At 39.7% G+C, this 18,695-nt stretch overlaps 3 protein-coding genes across 4 annotated transcripts; 2 read left to right on the forward strand and 1 right to left on the reverse strand.

Annotated features, from left to right (window-relative positions):
* Positions 1-39: 39 nt before the first annotated feature.
* Positions 40-3,642, reverse strand: LOC145464869 (guanine nucleotide exchange factor MSS4-like). The gene is made up of 2 exons (XM_081448671.1): positions 3,487-3,642; positions 40-1,162 (listed from the first exon to the last, which is right to left on the reverse strand). The coding sequence occupies exons 1-2, from the start codon at positions 3,589-3,591 to the stop codon at positions 902-904; spliced, it is 366 nt and encodes a 121-aa protein (XP_081304797.1). The 5' UTR covers positions 3,592-3,642; the 3' UTR covers positions 40-901.
* A 385-nt stretch (positions 3,643-4,027) lies between these two features.
* LOC145464855 ((Lyso)-N-acylphosphatidylethanolamine lipase-like) lies at positions 4,028-8,614 on the forward strand. The gene is made up of 5 exons (XM_081448656.1): positions 4,028-4,149; positions 4,240-4,346; positions 5,981-6,499; positions 7,117-7,231; positions 7,438-8,614. Exons 1-5 carry the CDS (start codon positions 4,103-4,105, stop codon positions 7,736-7,738), a joined length of 1,089 nt encoding a protein of 362 aa, XP_081304782.1. The 5' UTR covers positions 4,028-4,102; the 3' UTR covers positions 7,739-8,614.
* Positions 8,615-12,155: 3,541 nt separating this feature from the next.
* On the forward strand, positions 12,156-17,332 carry LOC145464858 ((Lyso)-N-acylphosphatidylethanolamine lipase-like). 2 transcript variants are annotated; one of them, XM_081448659.1, is made up of 5 exons: positions 12,156-12,562; positions 12,683-12,780; positions 13,196-13,720; positions 14,822-14,933; positions 15,935-17,332. In XM_081448659.1, the coding sequence occupies exons 1-5, from the start codon at positions 12,540-12,542 to the stop codon at positions 16,236-16,238; spliced, it is 1,062 nt and encodes a 353-aa protein (XP_081304785.1). In that variant the 5' UTR covers positions 12,156-12,539; the 3' UTR covers positions 16,239-17,332. The 2 variants fall into 2 exon arrangements, with proteins under 2 accessions (XP_081304785.1, XP_081304784.1); XM_081448658.1 differs by having other exon boundaries at positions 12,156-12,780.
* The last annotated feature ends 1,363 nt before the right edge of the window (positions 17,333-18,695 follow it).

An 18,695-nucleotide genomic window follows, 5' to 3' on the forward strand; every position in this document is an offset into this window, starting at 1 on the left:
TTTGAAGCTATATCACGCAACTAACCATTTTGCGATTGGCCATTGTTAAAATAAATTAATACCTGTAGGTCCTGCCCTTTTATAGCCTGTAGGGAAAGGTTTAAAGTCTGGCAGGGATATTTTAGGGTCTGGTCTCAAGGAACTTCACACAAGACAAGGAAGAAATCTAACAGAAAAATTAACAAGGCTTGCACCTTGCTTGGAATTCCAGGGAAACTCCTGGGATTTTACAATATTTTTTTTCTTCTCAAACCCATTTAATAATTTATCAAGGTTAAACAAAGGAGACCATGTCCGTGACAGTGGTTGGATATCTGATCTTAATTTTTTTACCATTTTATTTCTCCATTTTCTACTTAGTTACTAATCTAAGTAGAAAATGGAGAAATAAAATTGTAACAATCTATGCTACCCCCTGAATTTGAAAATTAAAGTAAAAGAAATTGATTGGGCAAACACTTTTCCAGTCATTTAAGAAGCATTACATTAATTTTTCTACCGTGTACACCACAAAAATAATTTAAGTGTTCTTGGTGGAATGTCTTTATCATTTGCACCCTGGAAAATTCCTGGATTCCATCATTAATGATTAGTATGAAAGTAACCCGGAATAGTACAAAAGATTTGGCTGGTAGGCTTTCATGTTTGGAGTTTCTTGCAGCATTCCAGACAGGAGACCCTAACTTGTATCCCAAATCTTGGCTCCAAATTCTGTTGTATTAATTAGCTTAAATCACAAACAATAAAGAAGTATTATAAAGGAACTTCTTAAGTGAAAAGAATAATCTACCTCCATGGGTCAATCTCTAAATCATACATGGCATACTTTGTATAATCATATGATAGTTCTAAGAAAACAAGGATAGTCCCTTGAAACAGAAATGTTCTAAACCATAACCAGTTATTCTTGTTGAGATAGATGTCTATGTTCCACTCGTTCAACTGCAATGTAATATTTTGTCTTGTCATTGATATCATGCCATCCTATTGGTCCACATTCACAGTCAGCACAAGCCAGATATTTAATGGAGTCTACTGTCATGGAAAAGCCAACATTTTCAAATGCAAACATATCAGGAACCAGCCAGTGACTTTTGAGGGTTTCACCTTGATGTTCCGAGCCAGCCAAGTTTTTCTTTTTCTGCATAAAGGGCAAGAATAGCTATGCAAAAAGAAAAGTGTACAAGATAATATTTTATTAAACCCTAGAGGTGACATCTGTGCAAAGCCTCATGGATTACCAGGCTGGTGTTTATCTCAGAGTTTCTGTAATCATGACACTTCTAGTCAATCGCAGCATTACCTGGGTATTTAATCTGTTGGACAGTCATTTATCCAACCAGATAAAGAGAGAGACTGGGAAAATAGAGTTTCTTTGCCAAGAACACAGCTCAGTGTTGCAAGCCAGGGCCCAACCCTGTGCTTTTAGAATCTACTATAGTGGATAGTATTTGAAGGCAAAATCTTAAGCATCATTAAAATCACTGCAGCCCATATACTTGTCTGTCCATGTTAAAGTGGCATCTTTTTGGGGTCAAATTAAGTTCAATCCACTCCCAGATTAGTCCCCTTGTCACAGTGATATGTGTATCCCCGTGATATGTGTATCCCCGCACACATATCACTAGTGATATGTGTATCCCCTGTGGGGATACACAAAACACTGATACGCGCCTGGGCATTCAATGAACAAAATCGCGACTCGGTTGCGAGGTTCCGACGAGCGCTGTAAAGAGTAGGAGAAACCAGAAATGAATTCGCGCCCAACGGAGCAGATTAGGATTTCTTGAGTTTGGTTGAGTTCCAACCGATTCGATTGTATATCTGACTAAAACTTCGAACAGCGGATACGCACATCACTAATTATTTCATGGCGCAGTGATCTCAGTGTGTATCCCCTAAACACAGCCGTTAGATTGGCTATCTACTTGATCGAAGAAAATGGCCAATTATTGCCGAAACGTGCTGGCTGCTTACTCGTTACGACGTTTATACCCAGGTTGAGGTTTGCGGAGTTTGCAACTCGAATGTCTAAATATCTAAACTGAAATCGCGTGCAGGGGATACACATATCACTAATTATTTCATGGCGCAGTGATATGTGTATCCCCAGAAACACAACTGTTATAATATAGCGCATCAACCTTGTCAAAACTGCAGGCAATATTAGCACCCGACGTTTTTACACGGCTTAGGTTCACTGAAGTTTGAAACTCGATAATTCCACTAAAAACGCGTGCACGCGTGCACGGGATAATAAGGGATACACATATCACTGATTATTTCATGAACTAGTGATATGTGTATCCCCATGGACACAGCTGTTATATTGGCTTTCTACCCAAGAAGAAAAATGCCCATAACATTTGCATTGTCAAAACTGGCTTGCTAGAAATATTCTCACCCGGCATTTATTCATAGCTTGGGATTTCTGGAGTTTCACTGACCTCGGTTGTACATATAGTACACCGTCGCCAACCACATGCAGGGGATACACATATCACTAATTATTACATGGCGCAGTGATATGTGTATCCCCTGAAGACAGCCGTAATCTAGGCTAACTGCCGAAGAATAAACGTCGAATATTATGAAACGTGCTAGCAATATTCGCAGTATAGCAATGTATACAGCTTGAGACTTAACATATCTTACAAAAAGTCGAACTGAAAAGCAGGTGCAGGGGATACACGAGTGCCACTAATCATTTTATGGCGATCGGGTCGAAGCCGTGATATGTGTTTCACTCCACGAATAATTCAGATGCAAACAAGGCGATGAACAGTGGAGAATATGCGTTACTCGAGGGGTGAGAATGTACCGCGCAATTAATATCGTCCTAGAAATCCGGTGCCGTGAAACTCAAATTGAAATATATCTAGATCCATTTGGTGTTCAACTTTAAATTCATTATATCCTGCTCGCAGAAAACCAGTTAGGATCAAGAACACAATTCCAGCAGCAGATACGTAAACTTTTTCAACTACAAAAATTGAGATTTGTGTTTTAAGCCTGTTTGGGTTAGTCGTTCGTCCAGTAAGCGACCGGACGACAAGAGCGCTTTCAAGGAGGATATTGCTTTTTTAAAGTAGAGGGGAGGGGGGGTGGGGGATACACATATCACTGGTCGCCATTTTGGAGGGGATACACATATCACTAGTGATATGTGTGCGGGGATACACATATCACGGGGATACACATATCACTGTGACACCCTCTCCAAATTTTCCGATGAGTACCCCAGACCTTTTCACATGGATGTCCCCACCGCCCCGGGGATAACACCCGGCTTGACGGCCTACATTACAAACAACAAACTGATTATATATCAATAACCACATATCAAGAGCTCACTCAGACCACAGTTCTACGTAATTCCTTTTAGTTTCGTCCAGAAACTACCCTAGTTTGTCAGTCTACAAAGGAAGAAACACAAGTAACCCTTAATATCGCATGATCGCACAAAGTGAACTGCCGCTATTTTACCTCTCTTTCTTCGTAGCTAGCGGCGCTTGGTCTCAGAACCTTTGATTCACAAAACTTGCATACCACCCACTTATCGTTCTTTCCATCCTTAATAAGATCATCCATCCTTGGAAATAGATTTACTTCCTAAATGGTCAAATATGTTTCAGCCTGTGTCCAAATACAGCCAGGCGCGCCAAAACTAAACCGCGTGTAACTGGAAACTGATTGTTTGCACCGGTGACGTCATGTTACAGAGCACCGAATTTCATTGAACTTTTTTTTAGCCATTATTTTTAAAATTGCTTTATTGTACCGTATAGGTGTGAAAAATATGTGCATACACCGTGGTATTACTGATTTGCGATCGCCGATTTTAAACTGGCATTACGTTTTCCTAAGTTTTCCTATATTTCGACACTTTTACATAATAGTTGCTTAGTCACCGCTTCGTCACGGAAAACAAACTTTACATGACGCATTTCGTCAAACGAGCCAATCACTGACTGTTTCCCAGAATGTCATTTACGTAATGCAAAGCACGAAGAGAGAGAGAGCACGGCAAATTATAAAAGGAGATCACGAACTGACGGGTTAGAAAGGCGAAGTTCCGAAGGAACGTACTCTACGATCAGCAATGGCCACAGCTGTAACGCAAGAAATGCAGGAAAGTGATGATCGAAGGTACGTTACTGATAGTCATGTGTATTTAACTCGTGAAATAAAATTGATCTTTTACGCTAGCTTACGAAGTGTAATGTTTATTTTTCCCAGTGTCGTTACATCATCGGTGGAAGGATCCAGGTGGTGTGAAGGAAAGTGTTCATGGCGACCAACTTCAGAGAGTATACTGGAAGCTGCGGAAGCAAAAATTTTGCAATGTGAGTTCAGTTCTCGAGAAAGTTGTTTTCCGTACCAATAACAGTGCCGGTTTCAAAATGGCATGCAGCCTGCCCGCCGCCCGTTTTTCTGTCTGATCATCGCTTCTTATGGCTTGATTTTTTTCAATCTGTGGTTACAATGCTGTTGTCTGTTGACTGAACCCTAACAATGTTCCTTCATGAGATGGATTAGCTAGTGGAAAAACTGCAGTAGAAATTCTAAATCTAAATCCTTGCATAATTCGCAACGAATAATCGAACTCAGAGGCAACTAAAACAACAGCGGCGTTTTGGCGAACGCAATTGAAGGGGAACGGGGTGGGGGTAAGGGGGGGGGGGGTGCGGCGAGCTTATTGAACCCCAAGCCAATTACCCTATTTCAGACTAAAATTTGCAATTTTCCCTGCCTTTTTAAAACCAACCCTAAATGTGATGCCCTCTTTCAGGGATGGCGAATGGCAAATGTGAGACTTTGCGAGACGGTGAGACAGGCATTTTTCTTTGCGAGCCCGAGACATTTTGACTTTTTAGATTGCGAGACCGAGACTTCAAAGTGTTGTGAGGGTGAGCGCGAGACGTTCAGACTCTAACCTGTAGAACAGGCGGATTTGCAGGCTCTCACCAGGGTGCTTATATGTACCCGTGCTTTTTCCGCCCGTGCGCTCGTGTATAGCGCTAGAACCTGGTAATCCGCCTGTTCTGCAGACTATTCAGACTCTTAAACTTGGAGCCCCAGATTTAGTTGAGAGCTAGAATGAGCTTGTACAGCCTTCAGCCAGCTTCTTGGAACTGACTGGAACTGGAAATTCGATTTTAACACACTATGTTATGATATCCTAGAGAAAAATAACTGTTTTTCTGGCGTCAAATTGGGCGTTGCGGTAGGTTTTGTACCTTTTTGTGGAATTAAGACAAGAAGGAGAAGTTAGGATTAACTTTTTCTTGGAAAATTTTTAAGTTGCTTCATTGAAATTCCATATCAAGTGAAGAGAAGATGTCATTTATAAAAACAGATAAAGGAACGAATCGGGACTTCAAGACCTTTAGCCTTGCAAAAATTGAGACTCCAAGACAGCTTCTTAGAAAAATTGAGACTGCGAGACGCACATAACTGCTAAAAAACGAGACTGTGAGACCTGTGAAATTCGACTAAAATTTTACGAGACCCAGAGCTTTTGAAGGACCATTCGCCACCCCTTCTTTTAGATCTGAAAGCTCCAGAAGCCTGGGAAGTGACTGGAGTACATGACATGCTGTTGTGGCACACAGTACATGTACACCATGGGCATAAGCTTTAACATAATTTGAGAAAGGCCTTATCTTGATGTTGATGGTCTCAGTTTTCATAATAATTAAGGTGTGGCTTCTTTTAAAATATACCCAATTCAAGACCAGAGTGCACAAACCATGCCCTATTTCAGACCAAAATGGCTAAAATTTAAACCCTAATTGACACCAAAACAACTCAGAAAAAGACCATAGCCCAGATAAGGGGTACCCTTCCCAGGGTAGAACTTTGCTTTAAGGTTAAATTTATTTTACAACTGGTACACAATGCATTATGGGTCTATATTTTCTCAAATCTACAAAAAGTGCTTAAATTTACCTAATTTTCCATATTTGTCTTTCTGCAGTTATCAAGACTCACTATGAAAGCAAATATGTTCCTATAGAAAATCAGCAAAAAATATGGACATTAAAATTCAATCCTAATGCGACAAAGGTACCTTTGGTAATGGTTCATGGCTTTGGAGGAGGTGTAGGTCTCTGGGCAATGAACATTGATGCTTTAGCAAAGGAAAGGACTATTTATGCTATGGATGTGTTGGGATTTGGCCGCAGTTCACGACCTAAAATAAGTTCCAGTCCAGAAGAAGCTGAAAAGGAATTTGTGGACTCAATTGAACAATGGCGACACCAACTTGGACTGGAAAAATTTGTTCTCTTGGGACACAGCTTTGGCGGCTTCCTGGCAAGTTCCTATGCTCTCAGACATCCCTCCAGAGTGCAGCATCTTGTCCTCGTGGATTCGTGGGGCTTTCCTGAGAAACCACCTGATATTGAGAATAACTTTCCGATGTGGGCAAGGGTGTTAAAAGCTGTTATCATGCCATTTAACCCACTTGCAGGATTGCGAGCGGCTGGTCCTTGGGGTAATGGTTACTCTTGATCTGTCTTTTTGTGCTATTGATCCAATGACATTGCTAATTGACTGGGTTTTGACTGGTCAAAAGCCAATTCACTTTTGTACTAGGTAAATTCACATGAAAATTAGATATTAGAAACACAATATATCAGGCATTTAATATTTGGTGTAATTGGGTGGTTCAACATATTAAGCTGGATGTTTACAGAACACTGGTAAAAGAGATAAGATTATTTAAGCCTTTGGGAATCTTTGAGTCAGGAATTACAATCTGTTATTTTCCTGTGCAAACACTCTGCTTAGTTTGGTGCAATAAACATGAGAATAATATGAATGCGTGGCCTGGTGGTTAAAAATATTATTGATGGTAATTCTGGTGACATATGGAATTATCATTAGCTCTGTGTCATCTGATTAGAGAACAGGTCCATTCTAGTAATGATCAAAATGTTGTACATGTCTATAATATAGGTATTATGAACTAGATACATCTGAGACTTACCACAGAGATTTGAGAATATCTCCAATATGTGTAACTTCTTTAATGATAGGGTTGTTGTTGTTGATGATGTGGTGATGATGATGACAAATGATTATTAATTTTGTGATTTTGTTCCATGACAGGTCCATCATTGGTCCAGAAATTTAGGCCCGACTTTCAAAGGAAGTATTCTCGTCTTCTGAGAGAAGATGACACCATTCTCAATTACATCTACCACTGTAATGCTCAAAAACCCAGGTAATTCAGCATAACAGCTAGTTAAGCCAGTTAGTTTCCACCCCTAAAAATACCCTTTTATATGAGGATAAACAGTCCGTAAGTTCTCAGATGCAATACAAAACAATTTCCTCTTTTTGAAAATACTGTGCAGTGAATAAATTGATGTCTTTTAATGGCAATTTTTGACTGAATTACCTGTAAGGTTGGTTCTTTTCTTTCTTCAGTGGTGAAACTGCTTTCAAGAAGATGTCAGCTTCTTTTGGCTGGGCCAAGTTTCCCATGATTCACAGAATCAGTGGAGTTGACAAAAACATTCCTATGACAATGATCCATGGTTCAGAGTCTTGGATTGATGATTCCACAAGTTACGAAACTAAATATCTTCGAAGTGGCAGTTATGTGGATGTTCAAGTCATTCCTGAAGCAGGACACCACGTTTACGCAGATCAGCCTGACGCATTCAATTTGATGGTAGATAAAATTTGTCGAAAAGAAGATGAAAAGGTTGATGTTGTTGTCAATTGAGTGAAAAACAAAAACAAAAAAAACTGAGAACGTTATTACCTAGAATTATAGGCCTCCAATGGAGTGCAATGGGCTACAGTTACAAAGCCTTCAGCACACATTGCATACCTGTAATAAGAAGGTAGTCAGTCAGTCGTAATAGAACTCAATCAGTACTTCTGTCCAACGAGGGCAGGGGGACTCTGATATAAAAAGAAAGGGGTGCCAGTCATACCTTTAAGGGATTGAAAAAGCGGTTTTGGTAGCTCTTAGGATATTTAGCCTCAAAAGATCCTCAGCAGGAGCTTCTGTGGTACCTTTTAGGGTATTGAACCGAAAAAATATGACAGGATATAAATGTTTTGTTTTAGAATTAATAAGAAGTGAAAAAAATTTCAAGCCATGCCCACAAAACAGGATCTTGGTACCTACTAGGCCCTAGGGGTTCTTTTCAAAATTTGCGACATGCACCCGTGTCCTTTTTATGTGGGAGTTCCCACTGGGACTTCTGTTTACTGGTTGTACAATAGAGTAGTATACTCTTAGGCCTTGTACAGCTTAGGATATTTGCATGATAAACCATACTTTTAACTGAAACAGGTATGTCCATTCATCATGAAAGCGTTAGCTAGTATTTTATATTTGTGTTAATAGTCATCTTCATTTCTACAGAAATGATTTTATTTAATAAATATATTGAAAGTCTGGTTTTTAGCTATTCAAAATTGACATAACATGGGAGCATAAGAAAAAGTATATTTGTATTCACACTGTGTCAGATAAACTTATTTTAGCCTATGTCTTAAATCACTGTATAGGAAAATTAGTTGCTCAAACAACTGTATTTAATTGAGACGAGTTGTTTGAGATTGTGTCAATAAACGTTTTTGAAAACCATTTCAAAGGCAATTCTACTCTCCTTAACTAAAGGCGGCTCGGCGGACATGTGGCAAACACATCTTCTTCTCCGAGAAAATTACACAATGCCCAAATGCGTGAGTGGTTAAATTGGGATACAAACGCACTCAAATTGCAGTAAAAACGGGAAAAAAACATTCACAATTGTCACGCCTAATGGAACTGTTGTTATTCCAAAAATACTTATTTTGAAACCTTGCACACTCGTTAGTATATAACCTCGATCGACAGCCCAGTAAAATCACAAACCTATAATAGAAAAAGTTTAATCTTTCTTCATAGTGCAGAAACTTTAAAACTTTAAATTTTAAAACAACTCTTTGTGAAGCCGTTCAAAACGGCTCTTTTCAGAGCCACCACAAAAACAAAATTCAGGTAAATATCAAAGGAAGTATAGCCTACAAGCCTTGAAACCTTTTGGATTCCAAGGTCTAAAAGAACGCCGAGATCGCGAGCGAAGTGCCGAAGAAAGGAAAAAAAATACCTCTGGTGGCACGAGTCGAGACCTGCAATCAGTTCCATGCTGCCCAACATGCTGCCCGAGAATAACGCCAGATTTCTTATCAAACCTATTTGGCCGTAAGAGAAAATAAGCTACAATAAGACCTGTGTGTAGAGTACATTATGTCAGCTGCGCTTGTAGTCTGTACAGATTTATAATTTGGCTTATTACCGCAGCGCCCCCGACTCTTTTCAGGCTTTTCGACTCTTTTCCCATCGATCGCAATTGGGCTGGGGTTGGGGGCGGGGGGGGGGGGGGGGATATTGTGACTGGTGGGCAAAACCATCGACTCGTCGAAGAGTAGAGGAAGATAAATGGAAGAATGTAATGCGGTGGGTTTGGTTACTTCACTCACTCGCTTTTCAGTAAGAAAAACAGGAAACGAACGCGGGCTGACTATACAATGTATCATTATAAACTTCTGATCTGTTATATTTTTAGTCACTATTAAAAAAAGATAATGTGCTAAACAGGTTTTCTGTGTTATAGTGTTCTTTCACTTTTTAGAACAAATTGACTTAGTATTAAGAGTCAAAACCCAAAGGTCAATTTGTGAACATTTTAAGTCTGCTTCTTAGAGTGCCTCATCAGGATCAGTCCACCAGTAATAAATAAAAGTACAGACAGAGTATTTCGCGGAGAACTTTATGTTTGGTTTGTGCCGCCCGCAGGCAGGACAATTTTCAGATCAAAGTTCTTCTGATCACCCTTGGCTTTAGCAACACCTGGCGATCGACGCTGGTGGTTTTCTTAAACAGGAACCCTGTGAGAGTGTCAGACAGAGCCATCAAGTCCAATAAAATTAGTTCCTTTTTCTCTCTTTTATGTTTCAAGAAATAACGTAGCAATCGTACAGCTCAAAATCCATACCCTACCTTTCCTCGGGTGGCACATATACCAACAAAGGTTTAATACTCAGGGAGGATATATTTAAATCAGCCATTCTTTTTTGTCAAATTCCGTCATCTAAGCCTGATGTGAAAGAAAGAGCGTGGTCGAAGAATAAGGAAAATATATGTACTCCACAATCTCCTAACCCCGAACACTCAAGCGTCGTAAAACAGTACTTTGATGAAGATTTGATGTTGAACACAGAGTCTTTCGCAGGGAAAAGCTAAAGAAGCTGTCGGTCCTTTCGCAAATCCAAAACTAACTGTAATTAAAGGCAGCGGTGGGTGCATCTGCGCGTGGAGTCAGGGTTCGTGTCGCGTTTGCTCGAAATGTAACGCCCGAAGCCGAATATGCTTTACTCCAAACCCCTTTTCAGCTTTTGGAGCCTGGAGAAGGCTCCTTCGCATCGCTCCCTCCTCCCCGCCCCCCGACCACCCCAACTTTGAACAAGGTCAGCCTTTGCTCTCAATCTCCCAATCGACTATCCCTGACAAAATAATGGAATTAAATCACTTTAAATCGTACTAGAAGGTACCGTGTTGCGGTTTTTTCCACGATCCATAAAAAGAAAAACGTTCCCGCTAAAAAATACTCTCACAAAAAAATATCAGCAAAAATTTACTCAACTGACGAAATTATCCATGAGACATCACAACAAGAATCTTGCTGCTGCCTTCAGCCACATAAAAGCACGATGTAATTGTGATAGAGTGACAATGGCTACTGGATTACTGTGTCTTACATCTCTACATGTTGTTTCACTTGTCAGTTGTACGCGGTCTAATTTCAAAACGCGAAAATGTTTCAATTTCAATTAAACGCGACGTCCGAAAATCGCAAAATTAATACCCAGCAAGAAAAACTACTCTTTTACAATTGCAAAAATAGTTTCCGCAAAAAAAAAACAAACAAACAAACAAAGTATCGTCGATTCGCAAAAATAAACTCCGGCAAAAATTTAGTGCCACAAGGTACTAGAAACTAGCTCGGAATTAGAAATATGATATGTGATATATTGCTTCACACAAAACAAATCGTTGTACGGGATGGTAAATGATTGTCTTGTGACTTTCAGGCTGCATGTAGACTCTGACCCCTGCCTGGCCTCAGGTGTAAAAATTACATGGAGGCGATCATTTTAAAACTTAATCCTATTACAAAAGTCCAGCAGGTTGTTTCCGCACGCTGCTTTTCCGGCCCCAAAAAACGGACAATTAAAAACAGGAGAAACTGAGAAAACACGGAAACGGCCTCCACCGATAAAAACACAAAAAGTCCCTTCGAAATCAGCAAAAATCACTGTGAAATCACTTCAGGTTTGGCAAGCATACATTCGTGTTCGATCGGGCGGCGAAATTTATTTCGGACAGCAGTGTAAGGCTGTGATCGGCACCCTTGGTTCCCGAACACTGGTGTCTGGACACCGACAAAAAATAGTGTTGCGTTCAAACACTGGCGCTCCAAGTAGTCAAGTACCATCTAGTACCCCAGTACAAGGTCGAAACCTTGTACCCGGCCACAGTGCCTGTGCCCTAATTCTGGTTTGAGTACTTGGAAAAGAGGTGTTTTTCCATTAGCGCCCAACGAGAATCGAACTTGGGCATCAAGCGTGAACATATCCTAAGAGTGCATGGAGAAAGAATTTTCTGCGGCGTGCATCCCGGGTTTTCATCGCGCTGTTACTTTTTCTTCTTTTTATTTACTTCATATCGTCCGACGTTTAATGGTATGGTTAACACTGTTACACGTCGCTTAACATATAGTTACGTACCTCAAATAACCTGAGCAGGCTCACGAATAGTGCTCGACCTCAGCGAGCTAGGCCTTGAAATGATTTTTTATTTTATTTTATTTATTTTATTTTTATGTTTTTATTTTTATGTTTGTTGATATCGTTGAGACTGGTCCATAGATTTAACCCTGGAACAGTTGTGGCAACCAGTTTTTTCGAGGGCTCCCTGCTTCACCGAACAACTTATCGAATTACTTGACGAATACTCTCTCGGCATTTCCCGTCACTATAACAACTGAAATTATAACTCTACAATAACATTTTGCGAAAAAACGCAATTTTGGCCTGACTTCAACATCTAGGTCCCTGAAAAGGTTTTATTTATTTCCAAATATTCGTCGTAGATTGTGCACAGAAAAACAATTGGTATCGTGTGACTGGCAAAAGGTGCAAATTCTAAAGTCATACAGAGGTCCAAAGTCCAGTAGGCAGACTAAATTGACTAACTGGACACCTACAAATATCCCTTATTGGCACAGAAATATAATTTGTAACCTTTCCCGCCTCTTTTTGCCCAGTTATTGACCTAGCTGTCATTCGCTTGTCAATCAAGAGTACACTCAAGGTCAAGGGCGCATGTGTTGTACTTCGCGTGACGTAACATAGCATAAATTTGCACGACACGACAAAAGACCGCAACCGGCGCAAGCGATATATTTGTAAACAACACGAGTATGAGGGGAAGGTGACAAGGAATTCGACTAGCTTCCACTGAAAACATGCAAGAAACGGAAGACCAAGGGTATGAGTATGATCCAGTGTTTCACTTAAGCCCTCTGTCAACAAATTCTCCGATTTTGTAGTAGGTTTTCAGTCGCAGATTGAAAATGTTAGCGTCATGTAGGCTTGTTTTCTTTCACAGCACTGACGAGGGAGGAGCGAATTGGTTTTCTGGCTGGTTCAGTTGGTGTCCAACCTCTGAGAAATTGCTGGAAATCGCCGAGTCTCAAATATTAGAAAGTGAGTGTTTCCTGTTGGACTGTAATATATTTTTTTTAAAACCAAACACGTGTAACTTACACAAATTCCGTTATCGAGACGATCGAAATAAACATCGTGAAAGGTGACATTTTCATAGATCTTTGATCGTTCTGCGGTTAAGCATTTGTAATTACTCCGTTTGTATTTTTCCAAAGTTGTAACATTGTAGAGATCTCAGTTTAGAGTTATTTTCCTTCACAGGGTAGCCATTATCGATAAACGATGTCGTGCATTATATAATCATGTGACTAAACTCCACACGTCTGTTGTCGCGAATATTTATTTATCAGAATAGATATTTCACATCAGAGAGATATGATCGAATGTTTAGCCTCTCGACAACCATCAAAGAGCATGCCTGCATCTCGACTTTTCCCTTTTTCCTGTCTCCTAGAAACTCGATCGGCTTATGAAAGTGAATTTGTGCCTTTGGGAAATGGACACAGGATATGGACGTTAAGATTCAATCCAAGGGCTCAGAGAGTGCCGCTAGTCTTGATTCATGGGTTTGGAGGAGGTGTGGGTCTGTGGGCGATGAATGTCGACACCCTTTCTCAGAATAGGACTGTGTATGCTTTCGACATGTTGGGATTTGGCCGCAGCTCGCGACCACAGCTAAGCACAGATCCAGGCGAAGCCGAAGAGCAGTTTGTGGACTCCATTGAGAAATGGCGGGAACAGATCGGACTGGACAAATTTGTTCTCTTAGGTCACAGCCTTGGTGGCTTCTTAGCAAGTTCCTATGCCCTCAAGTACCCCTCCAGAATCCAGCATCTGATTCTAGCTGATCCTTGGGGATTCCCTGTTAAACCCACTGAAGATAATATAAATAGACATATTCCAGTGTGGGTTAAGTTTTTAGGAGCTGTTTTAAGCCCTTTTAATCCACTGGCAGGATTGCGTGCCGCTGGTCCTTGGGGTAAGTATTGAATGTGTATGTTTACATCATTGTGTACACACCCTCACTGGGGTATTCAAAATATACAGATACATGTTTGTATATTTTGTATGCCCCTGTAATGGTGTATACATATGTGGAGTAAGAGGGCTAAATCAAACCATAAGTGTCAATTATGTTTGATATTTTTTGCTGGATACCAGGCAAGATTGTCTTGGCAGGTCTGGAGGAGAAGCTAAACTGCTAGTGGTTGGGGGAGGACAGGCTAGGGGGGTCAGAACCTCCTGCTTCCCGTACCTTTATCCCCTGACTTCCCCTGCTCCTGTCTGCTGTAAATAAGGAGACTCAAAACACATCCTAGTCAATCATTATTATTTAGCTGCTCAATCCTTAGGCATTTCCTTTTCCTTTGTTTTCAGCCTTGTTCGTCTTACTCGCACCTTTTGACAACTTAAGCGACAACATTTCATGACCTATGATGTAACCGCTTTCAAAGGGTTTCCAATTTTACGGGAAGTAAGCCCCAGTTTTCTAGGCAAATGGCAAATTTCATTTGCTCATCAGCCCAGAAGTCTCCAACGATGCCAAATGCAAGTCAAATAACGTTTTCATTGAGTTCTTGTTCTTTGAAAGTATTTGTGAACACCTAATGAATGACAAAAATTAGCATTTTGCATTTCTATCCCGCTTCCTGCCGTCTTAGAACCCCTGCTCGCCGCCCTTTCGTCTCCCATCTCCTGTCCCCTATTCTCCTGAGCTCCTCCCCCCCTCCACCTAGTGGGCCTATGCAGAAACTGGAAGTAAGCTAGTGTCAGAGCTAGACAATAAGTGCACTGTCTTGCTCCTTCAGTTCTTAGGACTAGAATAGACATCACACCAGTACTGGCTGGATTCTTGGGCAAGTGAAGATACTTCACTCTGATATTGCTTCTATCTACCCAGAAGTATATTAAGTGATTACCAGCAAATAAATGTTGAGGGTAACCCTGTGACGGCTGCCATTATTCCCAAAATGGGCGTCAAAGAGTAGATATTTGCGCTGACCTGACAGGCCATTCTTGTGGATGTGTACCATAAAAGTCTCCCCCAATGTGAATTCATTTGATTTGTTTTAACTCACAGGTCCTTCACTGGTGCGCCAATTCAGGCCTGACTTTCAAAGAAAGTTTTCCAGTATGCTTTCAGATGATACTATTTTTAACTACATTTACCATTGCAATGCCCAAGTACCAAGGTAAGGTGCCATACATGGGGACTTCCTCATTTGAAACACTTTGTAGTATTATTTTATGTTCAATTCGGGGTTGTATCTCAGGTAGTTATATTGTGGCAACTTGTTTAAAAATTTCAGGGCTTTTTTGTATTGGAGCACAGAGTGTAAAATTGTGTGATTTATGTTATATAATGAAGTAGTTTTCACTTGAGTGTGGAAAAACTAAAACCAAAGTGAACATTCTAACCAAACTCAAAGGATGTAGACAACTCCAAGCAAATATCTGTAACTGATGCAAAGTGTAGGAAAACATGTCAAAGTAAGTCATAATTGGTTTTGGTTTTGCTTCAGAACAGATGACAAAGTGGCACAAGTTTTTTAAGTGGCAGTCATATTGTGCAAAATCAGCCATGCTCGGCCCAGTCTTGTATCCAGAGCCCGCTTCCCCCTTTGCTAGTGGAAATGCAAAGCTCTTTGTGTTTTCGACGGCTGAGCAAAGGGGATGGGGGCTCTAGGTATGAGATTGGGCTTGGCCATTGAAATAATGCATTCTGCGGTGGGTCATGTAAAACTAAGGTAAGTCAAGCTGGATGTCCTGCTGCTTAACTTGCAGTCCAGCTTGTCAGATTAAAAACCATGTGATTGAGTTGTGTAAAGGGCCTAAGAAGTAGTATTCTATGCCACATTATTACATGGCTATCTCCGTTAGTGGGCAAGACGAACCAAATACTGCACCATGATTGGCTAACCCAGTGAGCAAGATGGCACTATCTTGCCCACTCAGGATTATGCAAGCCCACTGTATCCCACAAGAAAAAAATTTCCTGATACTGAAGCAGGTTCCATTATAATAAATCCTTTATTGACTTAGCTTGTTTTGGTCAAGATGGCTGGATATTGGCCTTATTCTCTTCTTTCCATGTCTGTAAACATGCAAATAGCAATATCCAGCCATCTGAACTGAACAAGCTTAATAGTCAATAAACCATATGTATTAACCTGCTTTATGTTATTCTTCGCAGTGGGGAAACAGCTTTCAAGAATATGACCATTCCATACGGCTGGGCTAGACATCCTATGATTTACAGAATTGGCAGTGTGGACAAAAATATACCCATTACCATGATATATGGATCACGATCGTGGATCGATCACAGCACAGGGAAAGAAACCAAGGAAAGGCGCAGGGGATGTTATGTTGATGTTCAAGTTATTACAGGTGCTGGGCACCATGTTTATGTAGACCAGCCGAACAAGTTTAATGAGTTGGTTGAGCAAGTATGTCAAAGTGTTGATGGTGATGACAATGAAGGCAATAATATGTAATGATTGATGTTAACCTGGCCATTAGCATCTGTTGTTGACTACCATTTTAGTTGTGTTACGCCTTTACCAGTAACTTTCACAAAGTGCAGATTTTCAATTACTTAGCAACTTACAATTTACAAATTAAAACATGTTTGTAAAAATAGAAGGTATCAGGGGAAGGGGAACGTGATATTTACTGGAGTTAAGGAGATATAAGGGTGAGGTCACTGCATTCTCTATTTAAGAATTTGGGCACAGGGCTTATTATGTATCTCTGGAAAATAATTTACTGATTACAATTTGTTTCAGAAGCAGGTCAGAGATTACATTACTGGTATGTAGTTATAAATAATGTTATTCTGCAAAACAATGCCAAAAAACGAAATTGGAAATAATTCTTTTCTTTAGACCAAATTCTGGTGAGTAAATATTGTACATATCATGAGCCATTTGCTTTGTAGCAATTATAGCAATTTTAAAATTACACTTTTGAAACAAAATAAGTTCTCTTTTGACACATTTTATGACTATAGTTTTGTTAATTCCAATTCTAGCTACATGTAATTGCTTCCGGTCAAAAGCAGTGCTCATTGGAATAACTATTATTATTATTTTAATTGCACTAGTTTGAATTCTACAAATTTTGATTGATGTTTGTTGTAACACACTGTGCATTGTATTAGACAAAATAATGTATTTAGATTTGCTATTTATTACTACATTGTTATAGTTAATATAGGATCGATTCGAATTTCCTGAGATGACAAACTATGTTAATTAAAACAATTTTAACACAATATTGTCACTTTGTATACTAGGTAATGAAATAATCACAAGGGAAAAAACTGCATGGAGCTACAAGTAAAATCACATGTTTTCAGAAATTTGCATAATATTTAATTGCCCATGTTGTGTTGTAATAGGATGAAATCTATAACGTAAACACATTTCATATTAGGGAATTTATTGAGCATACTTCTTATTTTTTAATGCTAAAAATGTACATAAATTATATTCAAGGTTAAACAATATCTACAGGTTAATTTAAGCATCATTTGTGTAACTTCTCCATAAAAAAGTTGAAAAGTAAATAATGGTTGTTATGTTGGCCATTGAGTTGCAATTTTGATACTGTGTGGCACTAATTCTTGGGAGGAGTTTGATTTTGTAGAGTCTAATTAATGTGATTTGAAAGACCAGTTGTTTCATGATAAAGCCTGCATATGAGCCATGTGGCCCATCAGGCTGGAGCTTATCCCAGTTTTTGTAGCATGAAGCAACTAGGAGTATTTCTACTCCCCCTGGATGGGATGTTGGTCCATCGCAGGGTTACTCCCAGCATTATACACCTGGGTGCAGGGAGGCACTGTGAGAGTTAAGTGTCTTGCCCAAGAAAACAACAATGACCCTGGCAGGGCTCAAACTCAGACCACTCGACCCAGAGATGAGCACATTAACCCCGTGGCCACAGCACCTCCCCGCAGTTGCTTCATGCAAGGAACTATTGTTATTTTCAGCAAGTTGTGTGCAAGTGAAATAACAACTTAGAGTGTAATGCTATTTGATTTCTAATGCATATACACTGAAATATCCTGGAGAGGAAACACTTTCCACTTTTAGAGTTTAACTTCTGATGCAGTTCTAAGTTGACAAGAAATGCCATGGAAATATAACAAGTCATCGAGCAGCTGTCACCATAGCTTCAGAGTTTTCAGAAACTTATTAAACCTAACCAAGAGTGTCACACAGCATTGGAACCTATTTTTAGATGTCAACTTCAATTTGGTGTGGTTAATTCAACAACTTCTAATAGTCAATTACCACTATTACAATAGCCTCTATTGAACAAAATGAGAAAGACCAACAAAACAGGGTCCCATATACTTCATAAAACTATTTTTAACAGCTTCACTATAATAATTATATTAGCAGGGCTCGAAAAAAAGTGCTGTCCAGTCATCCTGGACAAGTAGATTTTCCCTCTGGACAGGTAACCTTACCTAAATCATTCAAAGAGCAAGCTGAGACTTGCCAAGGGCAAGCATTATTTGAGAGATACTTGTCTTAAGGGCAAGCTGGAATTCAAGTGTTTTTTGAGCCCTGTGTATTCTAATTGATCAAATCGGTTGAGGAAAAAGTGAATGTAAATTAATGTTGATGTGTTCTCCAACCCTAGCCAAATTTAAAATATAAATGGCAAAATTTCTACCAGTGCTGGAATAAAGTTATTCTTTGACAGGCGTAAGACTGCAATAGACTGATACATCTTGCCTTTTCTTGCCTGTAGGGGTGAGTATGAAACTTTAAAATCTAATTTATGTATAAACAATATACACCAGGTTGATTTGCTCAAGTAGTCTTACTTGATTATTACAATAATAAAATGCTGCACTTCAATTTGGTATGTTACTAATAGTATTATTAAAACATATTTTATACATGATTTCAAGTTTGAGCCAGGGTTCTCCTGCATGC

This window comes from Orbicella franksi, chromosome 13 (assembly GCF_964199315.1).
Source record: "Orbicella franksi chromosome 13, jaOrbFran1.1, whole genome shotgun sequence".
Classification (NCBI taxonomy): domain Eukaryota; kingdom Metazoa; phylum Cnidaria; class Anthozoa; order Scleractinia; family Merulinidae; genus Orbicella; species Orbicella franksi.